We start from the raw sequence: 22,013 nt of genomic DNA on the forward strand, positions 1-22,013 counted from the left end.
AAGTGATCGATCGTGTTAGATTAGAAGTAGTATAGTTCAGACTTCTGAGTCTGGAATTAAAGAAACAATAAACAAACAGAAAAGAAGCCTCTACCAAAAAAAGAAAAAAAGAAAAGAAAAGAAGCTAGTTGGTTTTTACTATTGGATAATCTAATCCAGCCCGTGTTTTGTTTCTTCTTGTCGCTGGCTAGTTTCGCAGTCTCTAATGATTAATTAATGATCCATGTGTGTGTCTCATTTCGAATCCTAAAATTAGTTTTGCTTTTCGGTTAGATAGATGATCACAAATAAATGTGTAGTTAAATAGCGGAGCAAACCAAACTGCGTGGACTGGGACGATGTTGGGCGGGGCCCACCTTATCTCTTTCCCCTTACCCTACATAGGAGTCGTGATGTGCCGGGGCATTCGATTTCATAGTTCTTGCCAATGGACAGGGCAGGTCACGTCACGCTCATTAATAAATATTGAAATTGAAATTATATACAAACCATGAATATATCATATACTACCTCCCCCTCAATAAATAATAGTAATCCATAGTCAGGCCCGGAAGTTGTAGGTTAATTGGTGCAATTTTATTAACCATTAAAAAAAAAAATCCACTGATCCCTGCATTTTTCTGTCCAGCCTGCTTGTTTGGTCATGCAGTGGAGGAATCCCACCACCAATCTTGATCATACGTCGCTTGACATCGTAGTAGCAGCAGCATAACAACAAACAACAACAACATCAGAGCCTGGGCTAAACTTTAAGGCGCGCGAAGGTCGCGTGAGTGCTAATATAATCCATATTCCTACCATGATTTAGAGGAAAAATAATCTTAATGCCTAAATTTGACGTTAATTCGTAAATCAGTCAATGAACTTATCTTTTGGAAAAGTGCTACTCAGAATATTTAGTTTTGCGGCAAGTGTCACATTTAAAAAAATTGGAAACATTTAGGAACTAATTAGACAGTTTCCTGTATATTGGACAGGTTGGATTTAAAAAATTTGAAACAAATATCTTGAATATTATTGATATTGACATATTTAAAATTGTTAAATTTTTACAAGACCTCCTATTTAATTATTTTCTTTCTTTTTAAATAGTTCATTCATACACATCTTATCTTTATTTTTCAAGTCTATAGTAAATTACCATAGAGTTTGAAATGATTGAATTTTTTATGATTCCATCATATTTGATTAAGGCACGAAAACTGTTGGATAAGTATTCTTTTATTTAAAAAAATGATGCAAAAAATGTGAATTATATACTTCTTTATATTTGAAATATATACAACATAATTATATTTCTTATTTTGATTTCATGTGAATAGCGTATTGTTAAAAAAATTATAACACGAATGTTTTTTCTTTAAAATTGTATATAATTATATGTCTAATAACTTAAAAGTGAGAGAATTAATCTTTGTAAATTATTAAGGTTTGATATAAGAAAATTGTAAGTAATAATATAGATAAACACTCATCAACAATATGAAAAGGTTCTCTAAATTGATATATTTTTATTTCATTTTGTGATAGTGGAGTGCAAGATAATTTTCTATCATTCAATACAAATGACAACAAAGATGCTTGCCAAGAGATACAACAAACTTCCTTATATACTCAAGTCCATTCCATTGTCACTCCATAAAAAAGTTAAGATAAATGGAGTTACTACTTTCGTAAAACTTAAATTTTATATTTAAAATTTAATAATAGAATACATAAATTTTTAAAGATAGATAGTAGAAAATATTGAGAGACACGAGATAAATGAAAAAGTTGAGACAAATAGAGTTACTGCTCCCGTGAAACTTGAATGTTATATTTAAAATTTAATAATAAGATATATGAATTCTTAAAGATAGAGACTGAAGAATATTAAAAGACGCAAGATAAATGAAAAGGTTGAAATGAATGGACTTACAACTCCCATAAAACTTAAATTTTATATTTAAAATTTAATAATGAGAAACATGAATTTTTAAAAATAGAGACTAAAAAATATTGAGACACACAAGATAAATGAAAAAGTTGATATTTATGGAGTTACTATTCCTGTAAAACTTGAATGTTATATTTAACATTTAATAATAAGATACATGATAAATAAAATGGATCAATGAATGAAGAGAATTAAAATTTAATCGAAGTTAATTGACCAATAACATTAAAAAAATTATCATCAATTAATGACTTTCTACTAGAGCCGGACAAACGGGTTCAACCCAATGGGCCAGCCCGTTAGCCCATAATTTTTTGCAGTTTGGGTTAGCAAAATGAGCCCGTTATAAAAAACAAGTTGGGCTAGCCCAACCCATCAAATTGTGCGGGCTAGCTCGCAAACCTACTGATTTTTTTTTTAAAATTTGTGAGTCACAGCTTGTTGGACTTTGGAGGCATGTGTGGACTGATGGTGCACAGTCCAGTCCACACAAGCCCAGTCCAAACTTCCAAATCCAATTTACACAAGCCACAGTTGACAGCAGTCCAGACGAGTAGATTCACGATCAGGATTCTGGATCACTACTCACGAGCACGACCCAATCTCAGAAAAGAAACACCACAGTCCGCAGTACCGCACAGGCGCACACACAGAGTTATAGACACAGTCGCACACGCAGACGGTAGCAAACGCACTCAGATCAGAGTCTCAATCTCTCAGACACAGCCGCAGAGATGCTCAAGCACGAAGTCGCGAACCCTAATGCCCTGAAGTCCTGAATTCACTCAGCTGATTAGTTCAGCTCTGTCGCTCTTCTATGAAGACTCTACTGTCTTCTCGTCTATCGCGAAGCCGCTCAACGCTTAAGCATAAAGTCGCTCAAGCTCTATCGCACTAGGCTTAAACCCCAGTGTAAAATCTCTACTGTCTTCTCGTCTTCGGCTTCGCCTCGTCAGCTCGTCGCCCTTCGGTCAAGACTTACAGAATCACCCTTCGCCCTTCTCTCATTCTCTACTGAACAGTGAACAAAATCTGAAATCGCCTCAGCCTTTAGTTGAAAAAAGTCGATTCTCCACCCATTCGCCTCATCGCCCTTCAGTCACGTCTTCTGGGACTGGTTCTGCCGACTTAGTCTCCTCCCTATCTCGGTGTCTCCTCTGCAGCTCTGCCTTCCTTTCTCACACTTGCAGTCTCACACTTAAAACTCAGCCACTCAGGTAAGCCGTTCCTCTATAGACTGTACCAGTATGCCTATATTGCTTATGATTTTATTCCTTGGTTTCATTAGTTTTCTTCAATTACTGAACCATAGATGATATATATGACTGGTTGTGGTTGGTCATTTCTGATTTATATAAATTATATATTCATAGATAAAATGTCTGCTGCCTTTCAAAGGATTGATTCTCTATATGATAAGTTAGATTTAGATGGGTCTGAAACTGATGATGAGTTAGAGTTAGGAAATACAAGTGTTGCTAATGTTGTTGGTCCGAACACTGATGATGGAGAAAGAGAGGGATGTGGTGACACTCGTGAGAAAAACAAGAAAAAAAGAAAGATAAAACAAGAAAGATCTGTTGTTTGGAAATCTTTTACTAAAGTAGTTGTTAATGGGATACCAAAAGCAAAATGTCATGGTTGTGGAATGTTGTACAAAATAGGTAGTAGATCACATGGCACTTCTACTCTTCGCCGTCATGTTCAAACCTGCCAACCTCTTACAAAATATCATGATGTTGGTGTAGTGATGTTAAATCATGAAGGAAAACTTGTTTCTAGAAAAATTGATCTTGGAGTTTTAAGAGAGATGCTTGCTATGGCTATTATTGAGCATGACCTTTCTTATTCTTATGTTGAATACAAATGGGTGAGGAAAATACAACAGTATTTAAATCCTGATGCAACTCCTTTTTCTAGAAAAACTGCTGTTTCAGATGTTAGGAAATTGTATGTCAATTAAAAAAGAATTTTGAAGCAAGCAATGATAAAGAGTCCTGGTAGGATATGTTTAACATCTGATTGTTGGACGGCAATAACTTCACAAGGATACATATGTTTAACTACTCATTTTGTTGATGACAAGTGAAGGCTGAATAGCAAAATACTTGCTTTTTGTAAAATGGAGCCACCACACTCTGGGGTGGAATTAGCTAAAAAAGTGCATGAATGTTTAATAGAGTGAGGAATTGATAAAAAAGTGTTTTCTATTACACTAGATAATGCTTCAGCAAATGACAACATACAAGAGATATTAACAGAGAGGTTGAGTTGGCAAAATAGGTTGGTATGCAATGGAGAATTTTTTCATGTGAGATGTTGTGCTCACATTTTAAATTTAATAGTTCAGGAGGGTTTGAAGGTGGCAAGTTCTGCCTTGCAAAAGATCAGGGAGAGTATTAAATATATTAAACAATCAGAGATGAGGACAATTACTTTCAAGAGGTGCATTGAGCAAGTTGGGGGTGTTGACACATCAATGGGCTTAAGAACAAATTGTCCCACTAGATGGAATTCAACATATGCAATGTTGAAAAGTGCGATTAAACATCGTCGAGCTTTCAATAGCTTTTCTATAATTGATAAAAATTACAAGTTTAGCCCTTCCAGTGAAGAATGGAGGAGAGCGAAGGAGATATGTACTTTATTGGAGCCTTTTGATGTGATTACTAACTTAATTTCAGGGACATCTTATCCAACTTCAAACATCTATTTCATGCAAATAGCAAGAATTGAAATCTTGTTGAATGAACACATGATGAGTGATGACCCCATGCTTCAAGAAATGGCAAGCAAAATGAAAGATAAATTTCATAAGTATTGGAGTGATTACAGTATGATTCTTGCACTTGGGACTGTTCTTGATCCACGAATGAAATTTAAAGTGATTGAAGTGATTGAACATTATTATCCTTTGATTGATCCTTTGCATGGCCATGCAAAGATTGAAACTATCAAGCGCAAGTTGATTTATATATTTGATCAATACAAAGAAGTGAGTGGTGCACCACAATCATCTCCAACTACTGAATCATCTCTAGGTCCGGGGTCATTAACATCAACTCATCAATCATCTATGGGTCCACATAACATTGTGGAGAAAAGGAAGGATGGAAAAAAAGCATTATCTCAAGCTTATGGTGTAAGTTTTTTAATTTCATATATCTATTTTTAGCACTTTACTTTAATTGATAATTTATTAACACTCATTTCAATTCAATACAGGATTTTCTTAGAGTGAAGATTCGTGATGCTTCTGCCATTACAAAGTCTGAATTAGATTATTATTTAGAATAAGCAACTCTTGATCTTAATACATTTTTGGAAATGAATGTTTTGGATTATTGGAAGAATAATCAACATAGGTTTCCAATCCTTTCAAAATTGCATGTGATGTCTTGAGCATTCCGATCACTACAGTAGCTAGTGAATCGGCCTTCAGCATTGGCTTGTGCGTTCTTACAAAGTATCGGTCTTCACTCCTTCCAGAGAATGTTCAAGCTCTTATTTGTACAAAAAATTGGTTGCTTGGATGGAATTATGATAGTAATTTATTTCATAATATTATATTTTATTATTGTTAATTTGTTTAACATGCTTAACTTATAATATATGTTGTTGATCTATGTGTGTGTGCTTGTGTGGCAGGTGAAGCTTCTGATGAGGAAGAAAATGATGATGGTGAAGTTGAATTAATTGTATCAGATGAAGATAATCATGCAGAACAAGCCTCCAATCTCATCATTAATTTAACATGAGCTATTTTGAGCATTATTTTCTTCACTCTTCACTTGAGTTTGAGTAGATTGTTAATTTGTTCTTTCATTTGAGTGGACTTTAGACTCAAAAAGTGTTGATTAATGATTGTTGAACAATTTAAATGAGGATGATTGTATTTATAATTTTAAATGCTTGTTAACTGAATTCAATGTCCTAATGTAAGTGGAAAAAATAATTTTAGTGTATTTATGCAGGCTAGCCCGTGGGTTGGTTAGCCCGTTATAAAATGGGTTGGGTTGGGTTTTTCAGCCCGTTTTAATTGGGCCAACCCGCAAAAAAACTAGCCCGTGCGGGCCAGCACGCGGTCTAGCCAGCAGCTCGTTTGCCCAGTGCTACTTTCTACAAGATTTATATATTGATATATTGATGTTGATGATACGCGATCATGCACACGCAGTGGGATAAAGGACGCATGTATATGGTTTAATCACGAAATGGGGTGCATGGATGGTGCACATGGAGAAGGGAAGGCAGCACTAACTAGCTATGTAATTTTCACAAATCGATGGTAAAAAAAGTTGTAAAGAACCATTGATTCTTTGTCAAGTCTCGAGTGACTTGATTATATATTATCGTGAAACCTGTCATATGTCACATTAGACATAAACAAGTTAAATTTATTGTCACAACTTCCATCAAAATTTCAGTAGTCTTTATTGATGGCTGGTTATTATAAATTATTTGTAGAGCAGAAATCCAATGCCTACTGGCTTTCTTTCTTTCTGTTGGGGGGGGGGAGTTAAAGAATCCTATTGATTTTGTTTTGCGGGCAGAAAACATAATGAGAAATCCTCCATTTCAATCACGGTCCAACTTATGTGAGCCCGACCCATAAAGATATAAAATCATCATTGTTACCAAATTTAGCAGCAATGCTGGAGCTATGGGTCGTTAGCGCAAATATCAGCCGGTGACAAAGGATGATTTTAAACTTTTGTTTTAGGAGTTTGTTGACTCGTCTTGGGCTTGCTATTCTCTTTTTAGGGCCCCTTCTATTCCTGCATTCCAAAACTCAGAAAATAACGAGATTCTAGAAGGCTTAATCATCAATTAAAATGTTAAGATTTTTAAAATTAATATTTATACCAACTCAACGGAGGTCATATTCTTCATTAATGGCAATTTAATTTAAAATCATCCACTCTCAACAATCATTAAAAATATAAAAAATCTCATTATAAAGAATTGAGAGGTCATTTTGGAATACGTCTACAGAAAAGCAAATTGTTGTGCCAATCACATTGCTCACAAAGCCTCTAACAATCATTTTAATACTACTTTACTTGATGAGGTTCTTGTAAAAGCATTTTAATTTTTGATATGACTTGATTTTGATCTTTTACATGATATTTTAACCGTAATTTTGTATTCAAGTTAAATCATCGCCGTCCTTCTCTGATTTTGCGAATCTTTTGCAACCATTGTTTGAGATTTTGTCCGAAATTTCTTATTAACAGTAAAAAGAAGTCTGTCGCTTTTCCCTCCCAACAAGGATGGGTGCATCCGAAATGATTGAAGGTGCCATTTTTCTACCTTCACGGTGATGACGTGTATTGGCAGTTTTAATCCAAGCATGGGCTATTCTTTAACTTGTACGCTGCACTTGTTGCATGCAAAACTACAGTTTTATGGAGTAATAAAGTAAGATAACTTCCGACTGACTACAAAAACTATATTAATTGAGGGATGTCACATATTGTATCGCCTTTTAAATTTTTGAACAAAGTATATCGTTATGTTAATTTTAAAACTAAAATCTTCTTGTTAACAATCATTACTCAAATAATAATAATTAAAATATATGCACATCTTATCCCTCACCTCATGAAAATATATGCATACAAAAAGCATAGAATCGAGGGAGCTGCTAAATGTGGGGTTCTCGACCACGATAAATAAATAGAAATGCCAAAATGAAAAAGGAGATTTGACAATTTGACTTGGTAAGTGATACCACGTCAAGAGTCGAAAAGAGGGCTGGGTAAAACGTGTTTTGACTTTTGACTCCATCTTTATTGCTATTGATGGAGCAACACGTCTTGCCTGGTCATCATGGGATGATCATTGTTGACATCCTAACACCGGCACTTCCACCTCCTTCATCATCCTTCATTTAATTTGTACATCACAACACAAATAAGAGTCGATTATATTAGAATTTGCGAAACACCGCCACTTAATTATAATCAGAATCGGCTCCTCCAACCGTCCCACGTGCCACGTATCCCTCGCTTGAAGGAAACCTTAAACTGCAGTTCTAATTCTGCAGACATTTTAGGGCATGTTTTTTTTTATTTTTAAAAATTATTTTTTATTTTTGAAAATCTGTTCGCACAAGTGTTTCTTATTAAATTGTTTTTAAAGTTATTTTTATTTATTGTTTTTAAAAATAAAAAATAGAAGTAACTTTAAATTATTTTCATTTTATTTTTCTTATTTTTAAAATACACTATTTTTATTATTAAAACTTATAATTATCTTGATCAATTTTTATTATTAATTACTATCATTAACTGCCTATAATTATTACTATCAATTCATTTTTTAATTTTAAACTATTTTTTAATTGACATAACCAAATGAATTTTTATTTTATTTTGTTTTAGAAATAATTTTAAAAACTGTATTATAAAATGATTTTAAAAATAAAAAATAAAACAGAAACCAAACAGGCCCTTACTCTCTCCCGATTTAATTCAGAAGAATATTATATTTCTGGGCTTTATTTTTAAATTAACTTCAAGAGAAACATTAGGCTGGATTTAACATTGTTTTTTTGCTTCAAATTTAAAAATTTATTGGTCTGATTTTTTTGGATAATCAAAGGAAAAAAAAATTATTGGTCTGATCCTTCAATTTATATTTAATATTTAATTTATTTTGACAAATCGTAAGGAAAAAAAAAACATTACTCATTCCCTTAAAATTATGACTCACATTAAAAATGCTGCATAGGTATTTGTAAGTCTGAATTAAAATTGAAATTGAAAATGTACACATTCCACGCCGTTCAGGACATCCCGTCATTTCACTTCGTGTGTTGAATTGTGGAGCACAATGAACAAATAAGAGAAAGAAATTTTTGCTCGAGAGAGAGAGAGAGAGAGAGGGAGAGAGAGGGAGGGAGGGAGAGGGAGAGAAATTTGTGAAGAAAAAAAAAAAAAACCAGATTCAAGGAAAAAAGTGAGCAAGGTAAAAATAGTATTAATTTACATTAAAAAAACAAAATTAAAAGAATGATTATTGTTATTATCATCATCATCAATTTATCATGATCATTATTGGGCCAATAAAGGATTATGTATGCGAGCTGTGTCTGGGATAAAATGCTCCGTGCAAAGCGACTGTTTATAAAGGTGATCATGTCAGCTTCGATCGTCCCTTCTCATACGCATCTCTCCATCTTCCTTAATAATACCCCAATCCCGCCTCTCTTTAATTCCCAATCTCTTCCCCCGTCTCTGCAATTCCCTCTGTATCGACGTTTTGATCGACGGCATGCGTCTCTGACCGGTCACCTTCTCCGCATTCCAGTGAACTGGCTCCGTTAATCCCCCCCCCCCCACTTTGATCCATTGCCTCTGAATTTTCGGAGCACTCTGCAACAGCGAAACATTTCCGTTCCCTTTCCCACTTCCAGATCCGTTAGCTGTTCGGTTCTGATGAGGAAATTCGGGAGGAGAAGCATTGATGGATTAGGGGCATCCCGTGACTAACTTTCTTGGCGTTTATGTTACTACTTCTCTCATTCAGAATCCAATCACGAGCTACTTCTGAACTCGTTCCTCAGCTCCACAACTTAGGGTTAGGGTTTGTTGCGTTTCAGAAATGTTTAAGAAAATCATGAAGGGGGGCAAGAAGCCCTCCAAGTCCGACCCTAACGAGTCACTGCTTTATGGCTCCGGTCCTACAGGGAACCGCAATTCGGCCCCGGCCCCCGCCAATGTGGTCGTTAACCATGCCTCTCGGACTGGGGCAGCTGCATCGGGCCCCAATTCTATGGCTGGTGCTCCGCCTTCAGGTACTATCGATCCCCTTCCGATGTTCCGGGATGTGCCCGTTTCGGAAAGACAGAACTTGTTCCTTCGGAAGTTGAAGGTTTGTTGTTACGTTTTTGATTTTACGGACACCTTGAAGTCCGCTCGCGAGAAAGAAATCAAGCGGCAGTCACTAATGGATTTGGTTGACTTCATACAATCCGGGTCGGGTAAAATTACAGAGGCTTGTCAGGAGGAAATGATAAGAATGATATCATTAAATATATTCCGATGCTTGCCTCCAGCATCCCACGAAAATACAGGACAAGAGGTTACTGATCCGGAAGAAGAAGAACCTTGTTGGGAGCCAGCATGGCCTCATTTGCAGCTTGCGTATGAGTTGCTTCTGAGATACGTGGTGTCATCCGATACGGATACTAAGGTTGCCAAGCGGTATATTGATCATTCGTTTGTGTTGAAATTACTTGATTTATTTGACTCCGAGGACCCTCGTGAGCGAGAATTTTTGAAAACCATTCTCCATCGCATATATGGTAAATTCATGGTTCACCGGCCATTTGTTAGGAAGGCAATTAACAACATTTTTTATCGTTTTATATATGAAACCGAGAGGCATAGTGGTATTGGCGAGCTTCTGGAGATACTGGGGAGTATAATCAATGGATTTGCACTGCCCATGAAAGAGGAACACAAGTTGTTTCTGGTGCGGGCGCTAATACCATTACATAAACCAAAACCGGTTGCCGTATATCACCAGCAGTTGTCGTACTGCATCACTCAGTTTGTTGAAAAGGACTTCAAGCTGGCTGATACAGTCATTAGGGGCTTGTTGAAGTACTGGCCTGTAACCAACTGCCAGAAGGAAGTGCTCTTCCTGGGGGAACTGGAGGAAGTTCTGGAGGCCACGCAAGCTGCTGAATTCCAACGGTGCATGGTTCCCCTGTTTAGAAGGATTGCACGATGCCTCAATAGTTCTCATTTTCAGGTTTGTGGAAAATTCTCTCTTTACAATGTTTTTGGTTGAGATTTGAATGCTGCAAGTTGAACAGTTTTCTATGTAATCTTGCTATATGGAGAACGCATCCAAACTAAAGTCCAATTTATTTATTTGCCTGTTCTTCTAACTGAAGTTGGTGTTTCGCCATAATTTTCTTTTGCCCAGCATAGGTTCTAACTGTAAGCTGCCTGTCTAACAACTTCAATAGGCATATCTTTTTTCCTATTTACTCTTTCATTGGTAAACTCTCATGTAATTTGATTTTTTTTTTCCCAGTGCTCTAATTCTTTTAGTCAAGTTGTAGTTTTTGATTGATTTTATTCCCTTTAATAGCAAAAGGGCAGAAGACATGTTTACATTATTTATTAGAAAGGAAAGCATGTAAAATGAAATAAGTCCTATCTTTATGGCTTAACTATCTTCTGGGCTTTTACGCACAGAAATTCACTTGTAGACAGACAAGTGTTCAAGCATATTTCATGTACATGGACTTTTAATCTATTTTGGTTCATCTTCTTCAAAGTAGCTAATAATGAGCTGACAAAGTTGATTAAAATTGAATTCATCAGATTGTTAATATTTGATGGCTTGGGTCCTTTGGATGGCAACTTAATTTTCTGTTTAAGAAATTTTTAAGTAATAATTTATTTGTTTCTTGTTACCCCTATCTATGTGAAGATACATATAATGACATTTTAAGAATGCCAGCAAAATTGGAAGTTGGAGATGAATTTGTCTCCTATGTGCTGAAAGTGAGAAGTGTTGAAACTCGAAATCTTGGAATATATTTTTTCCGTAGTGGAGGATTTACCCTAGTCAGTGAGCCTGTGCTTGAAGTAGCGACTATATTGGCATTGTTGTAGGATTTTCTGCTGAAATTTTAGTTATCTGTGAATATAAATTTGGACAGTGTATAGAAATATGAAGGAGTCATGTCTGATCAAGAAAGATCCTGGGAAAGGTAAGCCCGGAGCTTGGTTATGGGACTATCTTTTAGGGTCTTAACATGTAATAGATGGTCCCACGGTATCCAATTAAAGTTAGAGATTAAGATCAAATTGCCTTACAGGGTTTATTCAATAGCACTCTGCACCCTGTGGTTTGGAAAGTTTGATTCACCCACCATGTTGTTGTTGGCTAGCAATTAGCACATGAATCCTGATCCATCTATTTTGTAATTGATGGAGATGATAGACCCAGTAATGTGAAAGTTATTTATTTTTGGCTTGAACCATGGGATAACAAATTATGATAGGCAAAATTTAAAGGATTCTATCTGAATATCTTCTCAAACTCTCATTTGAATCCAGTAAGAAGTGGGCCTCCCGAGTCATGAGTGAAACATTACTGATTGTACTTTCCTACTTACGTTTCTCATTATGGAATGATCTTGTCAAGATGTTAAATGGCATGAACTAGAAATTGCTAGTTCGAAATTGTGCATTGGTCAATTAATATGTTGAGACCTTTGGCAAGTATTTCAATTGTTTGTACTTCGTAGTGCTATATTTGGGTCTATAATGAATTTGCTTGGTCACAAATGATTTCTTTCTGAAACAGTTAATTGACTGATGTTTTGTTATTTCAGATTCACTGTGTATTGTTTTTATGTATACATTCCCACATGGCTGATTTTATATTGTTCTCAGCAAAATGCACTGCTAACTCTAAACATTTTTCTAACCCTTGTGCATTTGTTTTTGAGTCAAACATCCTTTATCCTTGCTTATAACTTTGAAACTATTGTTTCTTGGTTGGCTGTATTTTTACAATTATTGGCTTGGAATTCCTGGACTTGTATTCAAAGTCCTTAGCATTATTCAGAGTTAATCTCTGGCTTAAAATTATTTTTGATTCTTCTGCGTTTGTACCAATGAAAGTACCTTCAATGTTTTTGTGCAGACATGTTCTTTTACTGTACTGTTTCCTATATGCAGCCTTTAATTCGATGGAGTAAATTACATGGATCTCCTGTGAGTTGTTTTGAAATTATGCAGATTTTTCTTTTATTTTTGAAACTTATGCAGACTTTTCCCAAAAGCAAAAGTAAATTACATGGACCTTTTAAGTTTTCTAAAATTATACAGATTTTATATTTTCAAAGCCTCACATACCTCCTCTAAAAACAAAAAGTAAATTAACATACTTCTCATGAGATTTGCAGAAATATAACAATCTTCCTATTTTTAGGGATGTTTGTTTACATTTAGGGGAAACTGTGCAATTTACCCTTTACTCCTGGGGAAATTTGTGCAGGTTTTGAATATAGAGGGGATGTACATGACAAAATTTAAGAGAATTTTGCATTAGTTTTTAAAATATAGGGATATCCATGTAATTTCAGTAAAACTTAAAAGAGATATATGTAATTTATATTTTGCTGCCGCCAGAATTTTTTTTTTTTAAAATCCCTGTCGTCATGCCCCCACCCCACAAAAAAAAAAAAAAAAAGAATGTCAAATGTGATTTATTAGGCTTGCTAGCGACTAGTGCTAAGTTTTTAGGTTTAGGATTTAGGATTTATGATTTAGGGCAATTAGAAATATTTTTTCATTGAAGAAAATATTATTTTGTTAGCTCACATTAAACTTTGGTGGTCTGTTAAAATTTAAAAAAAAAAGAAGAAGAAATATTTCATAACAGACAATTTCTTTTATGATCTAGGATTTAGGGTGATTAGAATTTCTTTTTCCAATTAAACAAATATTTTCTCACATTAAAATTTGGTGGTCTGTTAATTTTTTCAAAAAAAAAAAAGAAATATTACACAGTAGACAAAATTTCTGAGGATATGCAATGCATGTGTTACAGCTAAGGTATTGAAAACCAGATTGGTCATTAAATCAATCAAGACACTAGTTTAAAGGTTTAATGGTCAGAATTGTAGTTGACCTGTGATCAAATTGGTCATAAACAAAGCATTTTATTAAGCTCTTTAAGGTACTATTTTAATGATTCACTGGTTCAACAAGGTGGGTTGACGTATATTTCGTTTATGGTTACAACTGATGCCTATTGCTTCGGTTAAGCTGTTCACCATGCTACCAAATGGTAGTGGTGAACTTGGGTTGTTACTGGCTTGTGGTTACTATCAAGATATGTTCAGATAGGATCCAAATTTTTTTTTCGGTTGAACCAAAAGTTCAGCTGGTTGTTGTGGAATGGAGCAGTAGGAGAGAGGGTAAAATGGTGTTGCCAAATCCTTACTTAGGGTCTTTTTTTCACTTAATTTATTTCTATATTTACTTTTTAAGAGAGGGGGAGTTAATCATTAATGGTCTTTTTAAATAAATCCTCCCTTGGTCACCGAAAATTGTCTTAGTCAGTATGTCGGATTTGGGACCTTCTCCGGATGGGGATTTGAATTACTTCGCTGGTGCTGTGACTTGAATGGTGTGCTTGTATAGTGTTTTTAAATATGCCCTGCGGAACGGTTTGCTTAGGGACATTTGCGATGCAGGTTGCAGAACGAGCCCTCATCTTGTGGAACAATGAGCACATTGTAAGCTTAATTGCTCAAAGTCGGAGTGTGATATTACCAATAATATTTGAAGCGTTGGAGAAAAATATCCAGAGTCACTGGAACCAGGCAGTTCATGGGCTGACTGTCAATGTTCGGAAGATGTTTATGGAAATGGATGATGAATTATATGAAGAGTGCAGGAGGCAGTATGCAGAGAAAGAGGCCAGAGCCGAAGAGTTGGAAGAGCAGCGACTATTGAATTGGAAGAGACTCGCAGATGTTGCTGTTGAGAGAGGGGGTGATGCCATGATCATAGATTAGCCTCATTGCCTTCGCATTTCGAAGGATGATTGATGGATTATGGATTTGCTTCCCCTAATATTGGTGCCATTTTTTTTTCTGGGTTTCTTTCTTTCCCACTTAATTTTTCCCCACTTCTATCATCATTTTGTCTGTCAGATGATCACCAGGCGGCAAAAGTAGTGATAAATGTAACTTTAAAATGTGTTGGAAGTCTGTCACCTATATCTTCAGATTAAGAATGTTCTGTGAAATATTCTGTTGTATACTGAGAGAAATACGAAGTTTTCCCTTCATTCTTCTTGCTGGCGCAAAATCTGAATCTTATAATTAGTAGATTTGACTCAGCATGTTTCTACGTTGCATCATTCAGAAATACCATTGAACTTAAGGTGAGTGTAAGCCTGATAAATTATTACATTCGTTATTTACAAAGCATGGCCGTGAATTCTTTTCCCTATAGCAATGTTTTCACCTTTGAGTGCCAATATTTGAGTGACAAGTGAAATACTTTGTGGCAAGTTGTCATGAGAGAATTATGAGAAATTCAAGAGGACTTAGCAATTCATCTATTTGTCCCTTTGAGTGCCAATACGAGGAGAACCTTATTCATTTACTTCGTGATCGTGAGAGAGCGGAATAGATATGGAGAGAAATTTTATCCACTAACGGTCATTTTAGTTTTTCTCTGGTGATTTGCAGTTTTATGGCTCACTTGGCATGCCAAACATAATCCTGGACACGGTTTTTTCAGGAAATGGCCTTGGTCGAGAGTTTTTAGTTTGGTTTACTGGGGACTCTGGACCTTTTGCTGCTCTTTTGTCTTTGAAGGACAGAGTCCCAAATCAAACAAGATCATTCACATGTGTCTGCATCTTCTTTAGAAACAAGTGGTAAACAACGAATTAAAGCACCCAGTCTTTTTAGATGATGTCAGCTCGGAAGATATTTGGAACCCGCATCAAGCAAACTGTGTTTGCGTTGATGGCGATGGCTCTGTATGGAATCAACATCGTCCAGCTTGTGGTGGAGTCATAAGAGATACCAATGATAATTGGGTCATGGACTTCCACAAGAACATTGGTACATGCTTAGTAACTGATGTTGAGATTCTAGCCATCAAAACTGGACTAGAGGTTTGCCAGCATCTTAATCTTACCAAGCTATCCATTTACTCTGACTCTACTAATGCTATAACCTTTTAAAGAAAGATTGTGCTCTAGATCATCATCTACACAGTGATATCGACTATATTAGGGAACATTTGCTCCTCATGGAAGAAGTGACCATTCATCACTCTCCTAGATATATTAGTAGATGTGCTGATTTCATGGCCAAAATGGGCCAAGGTGGTCCTACTGAAAAGATCCTGGTGCCCTTTGTGCGTGTAGATTGTTTGCCTTTGTATTTTGGTGACAAGAGCCTTATTTTGGCTCCCTTGTAATTTTTTCTGTTTTGTTTTTCTTTTATTTCAAGCTTAGCTTGCCGTCTATATCTCAAAAAAAAAAAAAAAAAGCAAATGTTTTCACCTTCTAACAGCTTCTCTTGCTATTTTTTTTTTTAAAGAAGAATTGGATAGTTAGTGGTCACCAAACCTTGAAAGCTCTTTGAATAAAATGTTATTTTATTTTCTTCATTATTAAATCGAACTAATGTTTCATATTTTATAAAGTATGGAAATGATTTAAATTTTTCTTTTTATGAGAAATGAGTGAATGAAGAAAAGGCTAAGTTTTGTAGGGCACAACAGTCAACAAACAAACCCTAAATTTAGATCTAATAAGCGTTCCAAGTATTATAACACAATAACAACGGTTTGATTTAATGAGTTGGTTGTCGATGGTTTTGTCTTATAACATTAAAAAAACATCCAATCTCAAAATTTTAGTAGAAACATTATAAGTAAGGAGGATTCTAGTCATGATGATTATTTTGAATTTTTAAAGGAAAATATATATTGTTAATTTTTAAGTATTAATATTTAATAGTTATAATTGAGACATTTATCAAATGAGTATTTTTAGAATAGTGACTAGGGGTAAGCATTTAGTCGGTTCAGTTTTAATTTCTCTAAAATCGATTGATCGAATTATATAAAAAATTTGGATCGAATCAAAATATATAACCGAATTGAATTTTAATGGTTCGATTCTATTGGTCTATTCGGTTCATAGGCTTTGATTTCGGTTTATAAAATTTAATTATTCATATATTCTTCTATTCAATTTTTTTCCCTTAATGTTAAAGGCCCAACAAAAAAATAGCAATCTTATACCATAATTCATGAGAAAATTAATAAGACTCAATACTATTACCCTAAAAATTAAATTGTAGACATTAAAAATCAAGACATTACATTAAATAAAAAAAATACTACTACTGCAAGTAGTATAAAGATATTTATTACTTATCTAAATGAGAATTTATTTACATTTTTAAAAATATAAAAAAAATATGAATAATTTGATCGATTTGATTTATTTAATTTTAAAATTTTTAAACTGAATCGAACCTATCAAATAAAATTTTTCTTATGAAAAAATTGAATCGAACTAAAAAATTAAATAAATAAAATTAAATTAAATTCAATTTTTAATTTTGAGTCAATTTTGCTCAGCCCTGATAGTGAATGGTTTGAATTCAAACCCAAAGAGAGAAGTTAAGTGCATCAAACCTTTTTAAGGAAAAACAAGTGAGTTGCGCGTTACTCGTGCTTTTTCTCATTATCGATGGTTCATGAACAGAAATAAAAAAAAAAATTAATATTAATAATTTTTGTGTGTTCAAGAGGAGAGAATGCCTATCCTGTGTGCAGTCTGAGTCTCTATACTTATATTGGCGTCTCCATTCTCTCGAAGGGCAGGAGCCGGAGGGCGCATACAGAGGATAAAATCAGAGTGGTCAGGGAAAATGTCGAAGAAACGAGGAGCTGCTTTGCTTCAGAAGGATGCTCCGTGGAGAGCATCATCGGAAAAACCTATTCCCAAAATTCATCATTCTCCGATTCTCCGTCTTTCCCAAACCCCTCATACCGATTATGCCATCTCCGTTATGAAGGTTCCTCTTTCTCTCTAATTTTCGCGGCATTTCCGATCAAATCCTTCACGTAGCAGTTCATTTACTTGCTTATTTGTTTTTTTTTTTGTCTCCGGGATAATGCAGCACCCCAATCCCATTGGAAGTGGGTTGGCCGAGGAAGCCATAGTGGAAGCAGCGGGTCCAGACTGTATCGTACCGGGGCAGATAACGCCGCTCAAATTACTTGGCGTCAAGGTACTGCTTTCTTTCTTGGAAATTGGAACTGAATTTTATATTGGTTGTTTCTTTTCTATCTTCCTTGCATGGAAAGACCTGAGAAGACTGAGCTCATGGGTTGTGTTATTTATTGGATTGTCATGTTAATATTAACTAAAGTTGCTTTCGCCTCGTTCATCTAGGTTAATTTTATGCTTGATGCAAGTTTGCGAATTTTGTTAGTTGTTTTTGTTTCAAGCAATAGGAAACCTGCAATTTAATTGATAACCAGCTTCTATATTGGCTCAGGATTTCATGATACTTTGGAGTTCCTTAATCTCACGTTTACTTTGTAACGGATAGCACCGCATTGCATAAAATTTTCTAGTTTTGAATAGTAGTTAATCTGCCATCGGTTCAGGCTTTTTAAATATCACTTCTTTTTGACTGTTTTGGTTTTAGATGGAAGGAATTGAAGGTGTGAGACTCTCGAGTCCGTGACCCATTATTGCTATTCCTTATATATTATGTATATATATCGCCTGAGAATTACCTAACCTACTCGAGCGCGGCCCTGCCAGATTCAACTTATACTCCCTTTCATTGATTTTTCTTTAGTTAAGTCTAGAAAAAACTGACATAGGCTGCTATACGTTTCAAAAATATTTATACATAGGGTTTTGTCAGATGAAACCCCAATTAATGAAATCTTCGATACTCTAAGTGGGATATGCTTAAGTTTCATAAACCACAGGGATTTTTTTTTTTTAACAAAAAGAAACTAATATAAACCACTCCTTTGGTTTTTGTTGGTATTATGGGAGATTGGAGAATCCAACCTTTGGACATGTGATTCCTTGTACAGTCTTCTGTTGCCCTTACTTTTATGGTTCCGCAAACGCCCCCACATGTTATATGACTCATCTCATGAGCTACAACATCGAGAACAGAAAGCATTTAGCTCTAGACTATCGGGAGAGATATTATTGGTTATGCCTATTTTAGGTAGAATATGTCTGCACGATGGTCTGCTTGACACTTTCCTGGTCTCTTTCATGTTTGGACAGGTCTGGCCTATCAATTTGGACATGAAGATTTTGGAACCAGTTGGACGGGAACTTAAGTTGCTTGGGAAGGTTAAGTCCATCCTTTTATATATCTCATGCATGCAAGGAACAAATATAAATGGACTCTTTTATTGATGTTGAACTTGACAAAGTTTGCATTTGACATTGGTGAAATTTGGCTTAGATAAAAGAATTACTTACACATTGATACATGGGAATTAGGAATAATAGAATAGGGATAATTAGGCGAATTAGGGATATAAGGGTAGTTTGGGTATTTAGTATATTCTCTATAAATAGATCTTTAGGGTGTAATGGGTCATTGTGAATGGAATTAATCTTATCTTCCTAATTCCCCTAATTACCCCTATTCTGTTATTGCTAATTCCCATGTATCACACGTGGACTGAACAATATGTTAAATCCTTTTCTGTGGGAGCTCATTGGTCCTGATTTGAAATTGAACTTTTTTATATAAACTTGCATATAATCAGGAACGAAGCAATGGTGCCTACGAGCTTTATGTATATGCTCTTGTACTTTTGAAATGTGACTTGATATTAGTGCATATCACATTATGTGGTAACATTGTCGTGGTCAAATGCTAATATTACTGTCTGGCCCAAATTACCTATGCTATAGTAGTTTGAACTTCTAAATAATTATATGCCATTAAGGTGTGGCTTTATGAAAAGTAATTTTCATCATCTTAAATATCGGAATGGGATGCGATGGGCAGAAAAATTAAAACCTATCCTTCTGTTACAATTTCTGTGTATAAGATTTTCGCATTAAATGCACAGAATCTATTTGAATGTAGTATTAGTACTTGAGTGAAACTGGTGGAACCTATAATACATTTATGATCAAGATTCTCGACTATCATTTTTGCTCAGTTGGGATTTATTTATAAATCTTGCTTCATTGCTTGTTGAGATGTCACGTTTTAAAATTTTCTTGTTTATTTATTGATGTTAAATGCGATTACTTCCAGTCCCAGATAAGTCGCAATTCTGAATATTTTTTAACTTTCATGATTAAAATGGGTCTTTATCTATTTGCAGTTCATGGATGATGCTGTCAATCTTATGAATAAATCATTCATAGATCGCTAATGTTGTGGTCCTATTGATATAATATTATACGAGAAAAGATGAAACAGGTGCAGTTTGAACGTCGAGAGATTAGAAGCGTAGGCAAGATGAGTCACTGTAGATTTGCCTATTTTTATTTTATTTTTTGTGTTACTTGATGGTCCATTATCCAAGTCATCTAATCAAGATGGTTTTGTTGGATAGGGACATGGTTTGTGAAACTTACCAGAGTACTCCAAATGGAATCTATATATAGCTTTGTCTTCTTTGGTATTTGAGGTGGTGACAATGTTGTTTCTCTCTTCCTTACTAAATCTCTTGCATTTATGTTCTCTTTTGAACCAAAAGGCGCGCATGTGTTGAAAATCTGATCCTATCCTTTCATGTTATGAAATGGAGCCCCCATATTAACTTTCTTGTCCGTTGAGCTGAGATTTCTGGTGGGCTTTTTACATCCAAATGGAACGAAAATTGCTGGAATAAACTTCACAATGTTTTACATGGTGCGGGGGAAAAAGAACCACCGTTTGACAAACTTCCCCGACACGTTGACGATTGAGGTTTTAGTTAAAACAATGCAGGTTGTATAATTCTAGAGATTTTATTTAGCAGTCATTCTTACCAAGGATGACTGCTGAGAAAATCAATTAAGTTGGCGGGAAAAATCAAAGGGAGGTTAAGAAAGAAAAGCTTGATTTCCCAACAGGAATCTTGACCCTTTAAATATTTTGATGTTCGCGGTTTCAAGATGTAACCAAACTACCAAAGGTTTTATGAGGTCTTCAAAGGTTATTTTTTTCCGGAAAATACAGAAGAAAATCAAAGCCCTATTTTCAAATGTAACAAAAATATAATATCCTATGAAACATTATAAACATGCAGCATGCTACGAAAATAATCAAATACAAATGTCAGATATGGGATGCTTCAAATCGCAAATAAGGTACCAAAGAAAAGAGTAAAAAATATCAGAAGCTTTGAGAGGGGTAGCAATATTTGAGCCCACTTTTTCGGCACTCCGGAAGTTACAGGCTCGGTTGCTTCCAGTGTATCTGAAAAGAGAGATCTGGATGGAGATCCAAATTTTGGTTCTGTATACCACCTTCCAATACCCAATCCCTATCCATTCAACTTTTTTCTTTCGATTCCCCCGTTTTCCATACCTTTTCTTCATAAACATCTATATCTTGTTTTGCAGAGGACAAAAGTCATATATCTAAAATCGAAGGGCAACCCTGACATAAAATGACAGAATTAGTGATACCATGAGTATTGAACAGTCCAGTGCATCTAATCTCATATGAGATCATGACCTAATATTTACCCTTTTCGAACTACAATATAAAGCATCATTTAAAAACTTTACTTAGTCTAAAATATTGGGCATTAGATAATTTTTATATTTGTTTTTTCAACTATACTCCCAATTTATCTTTTTTTTTTTTAAATAAATCAAGCATTGAAATTTTAGTTATTATTATCAATACTCTTTTATAGGGTATTTAATGAGAGTATAAATAAAAAGATGTGATCATTTTTAAAAATTTAAGATTTTAACTAACATTGTTCATGAAATATTAATTAGTTAGATCGGAGAAAGTACGATAGATACATGCTTTGGTCAGCAGCAATTTAATTATTTGTTTAGCCAATAGTTTGTGGAGTGCCCACACATCCACCGGCGTTGTCCACTTACGCCACTTAAGAGTTTCCAGTCCCAATCCCTTTTCGCCTTTTCCCAATTCTCTCTTCCGATTCATTGCTTCCTGTAACTGTCTCTGTGTGTGTGTGTGTGTGTGTCTATATATGCCTTACAGCCCTCTCCTAGTAACTGCAACGTACGTACATTGTGATTTGTTACATATCAAAATATGAAGCAAAGCATGGGAGGAGAGATTTTGCGTAAAGCGCCTTGGCTCCAAGAGGAAGACGAGCAACTCACTACCTTTGTTACTTGTCTCGGAGAACGAAGATGGGATTCCCTTGCCAAAGTTGCTGGTATGAATAATGTTGGACGTGGCTTCATCTATTAATGCAGCAAATTAAATATGTGAGATATGGAAATAGCAGTGTCAAATATTAGTTTGTGATCTTTTGCAGGGCTCAGGAGAAGTGGTAGGAGTTGCAGGTCGAGGTGGATGAAC

General features: G+C 35.1%; 2 protein-coding genes across 2 annotated transcripts; both read left to right on the plus strand.

Annotated features, from left to right (window-relative positions):
* The first annotated feature begins 9,037 nt into the window (after window positions 1–9,037).
* On the plus strand, window positions 9,038–14,580 carry LOC129318644 (serine/threonine protein phosphatase 2A 57 kDa regulatory subunit B' beta isoform-like). The gene is made up of 2 exons (XM_054963532.1): window positions 9,038–10,699; window positions 14,172–14,580. Exons 1-2 carry the CDS (start codon window positions 9,545–9,547, stop codon window positions 14,493–14,495), a joined length of 1,479 nt encoding a protein of 492 aa, XP_054819507.1. The 5' UTR covers window positions 9,038–9,544; the 3' UTR covers window positions 14,496–14,580.
* A 2,685-nt stretch (window positions 14,581–17,265) lies between these two features.
* LOC129287995 (uncharacterized) lies at window positions 17,266–20,142 on the plus strand. The gene is made up of 4 exons (XM_054924299.1): window positions 17,266–17,531; window positions 17,637–17,747; window positions 18,776–18,844; window positions 19,840–20,142. The coding sequence occupies exons 1-4, from the start codon at window positions 17,385–17,387 to the stop codon at window positions 19,888–19,890; spliced, it is 378 nt and encodes a 125-aa protein (XP_054780274.1). The 5' UTR covers window positions 17,266–17,384; the 3' UTR covers window positions 19,891–20,142.
* The last annotated feature ends 1,871 nt before the right edge of the window (window positions 20,143–22,013 follow it).

This window comes from Prosopis cineraria, unplaced genomic scaffold, assembly GCF_029017545.1.
Source record: "Prosopis cineraria cultivar Desert tree isolate PC_DT_omini unplaced genomic scaffold, ASM2901754v1 PC1, whole genome shotgun sequence".
Classification (NCBI taxonomy): Eukaryota; Viridiplantae; Streptophyta; class Magnoliopsida; order Fabales; family Fabaceae; genus Prosopis; species Prosopis cineraria.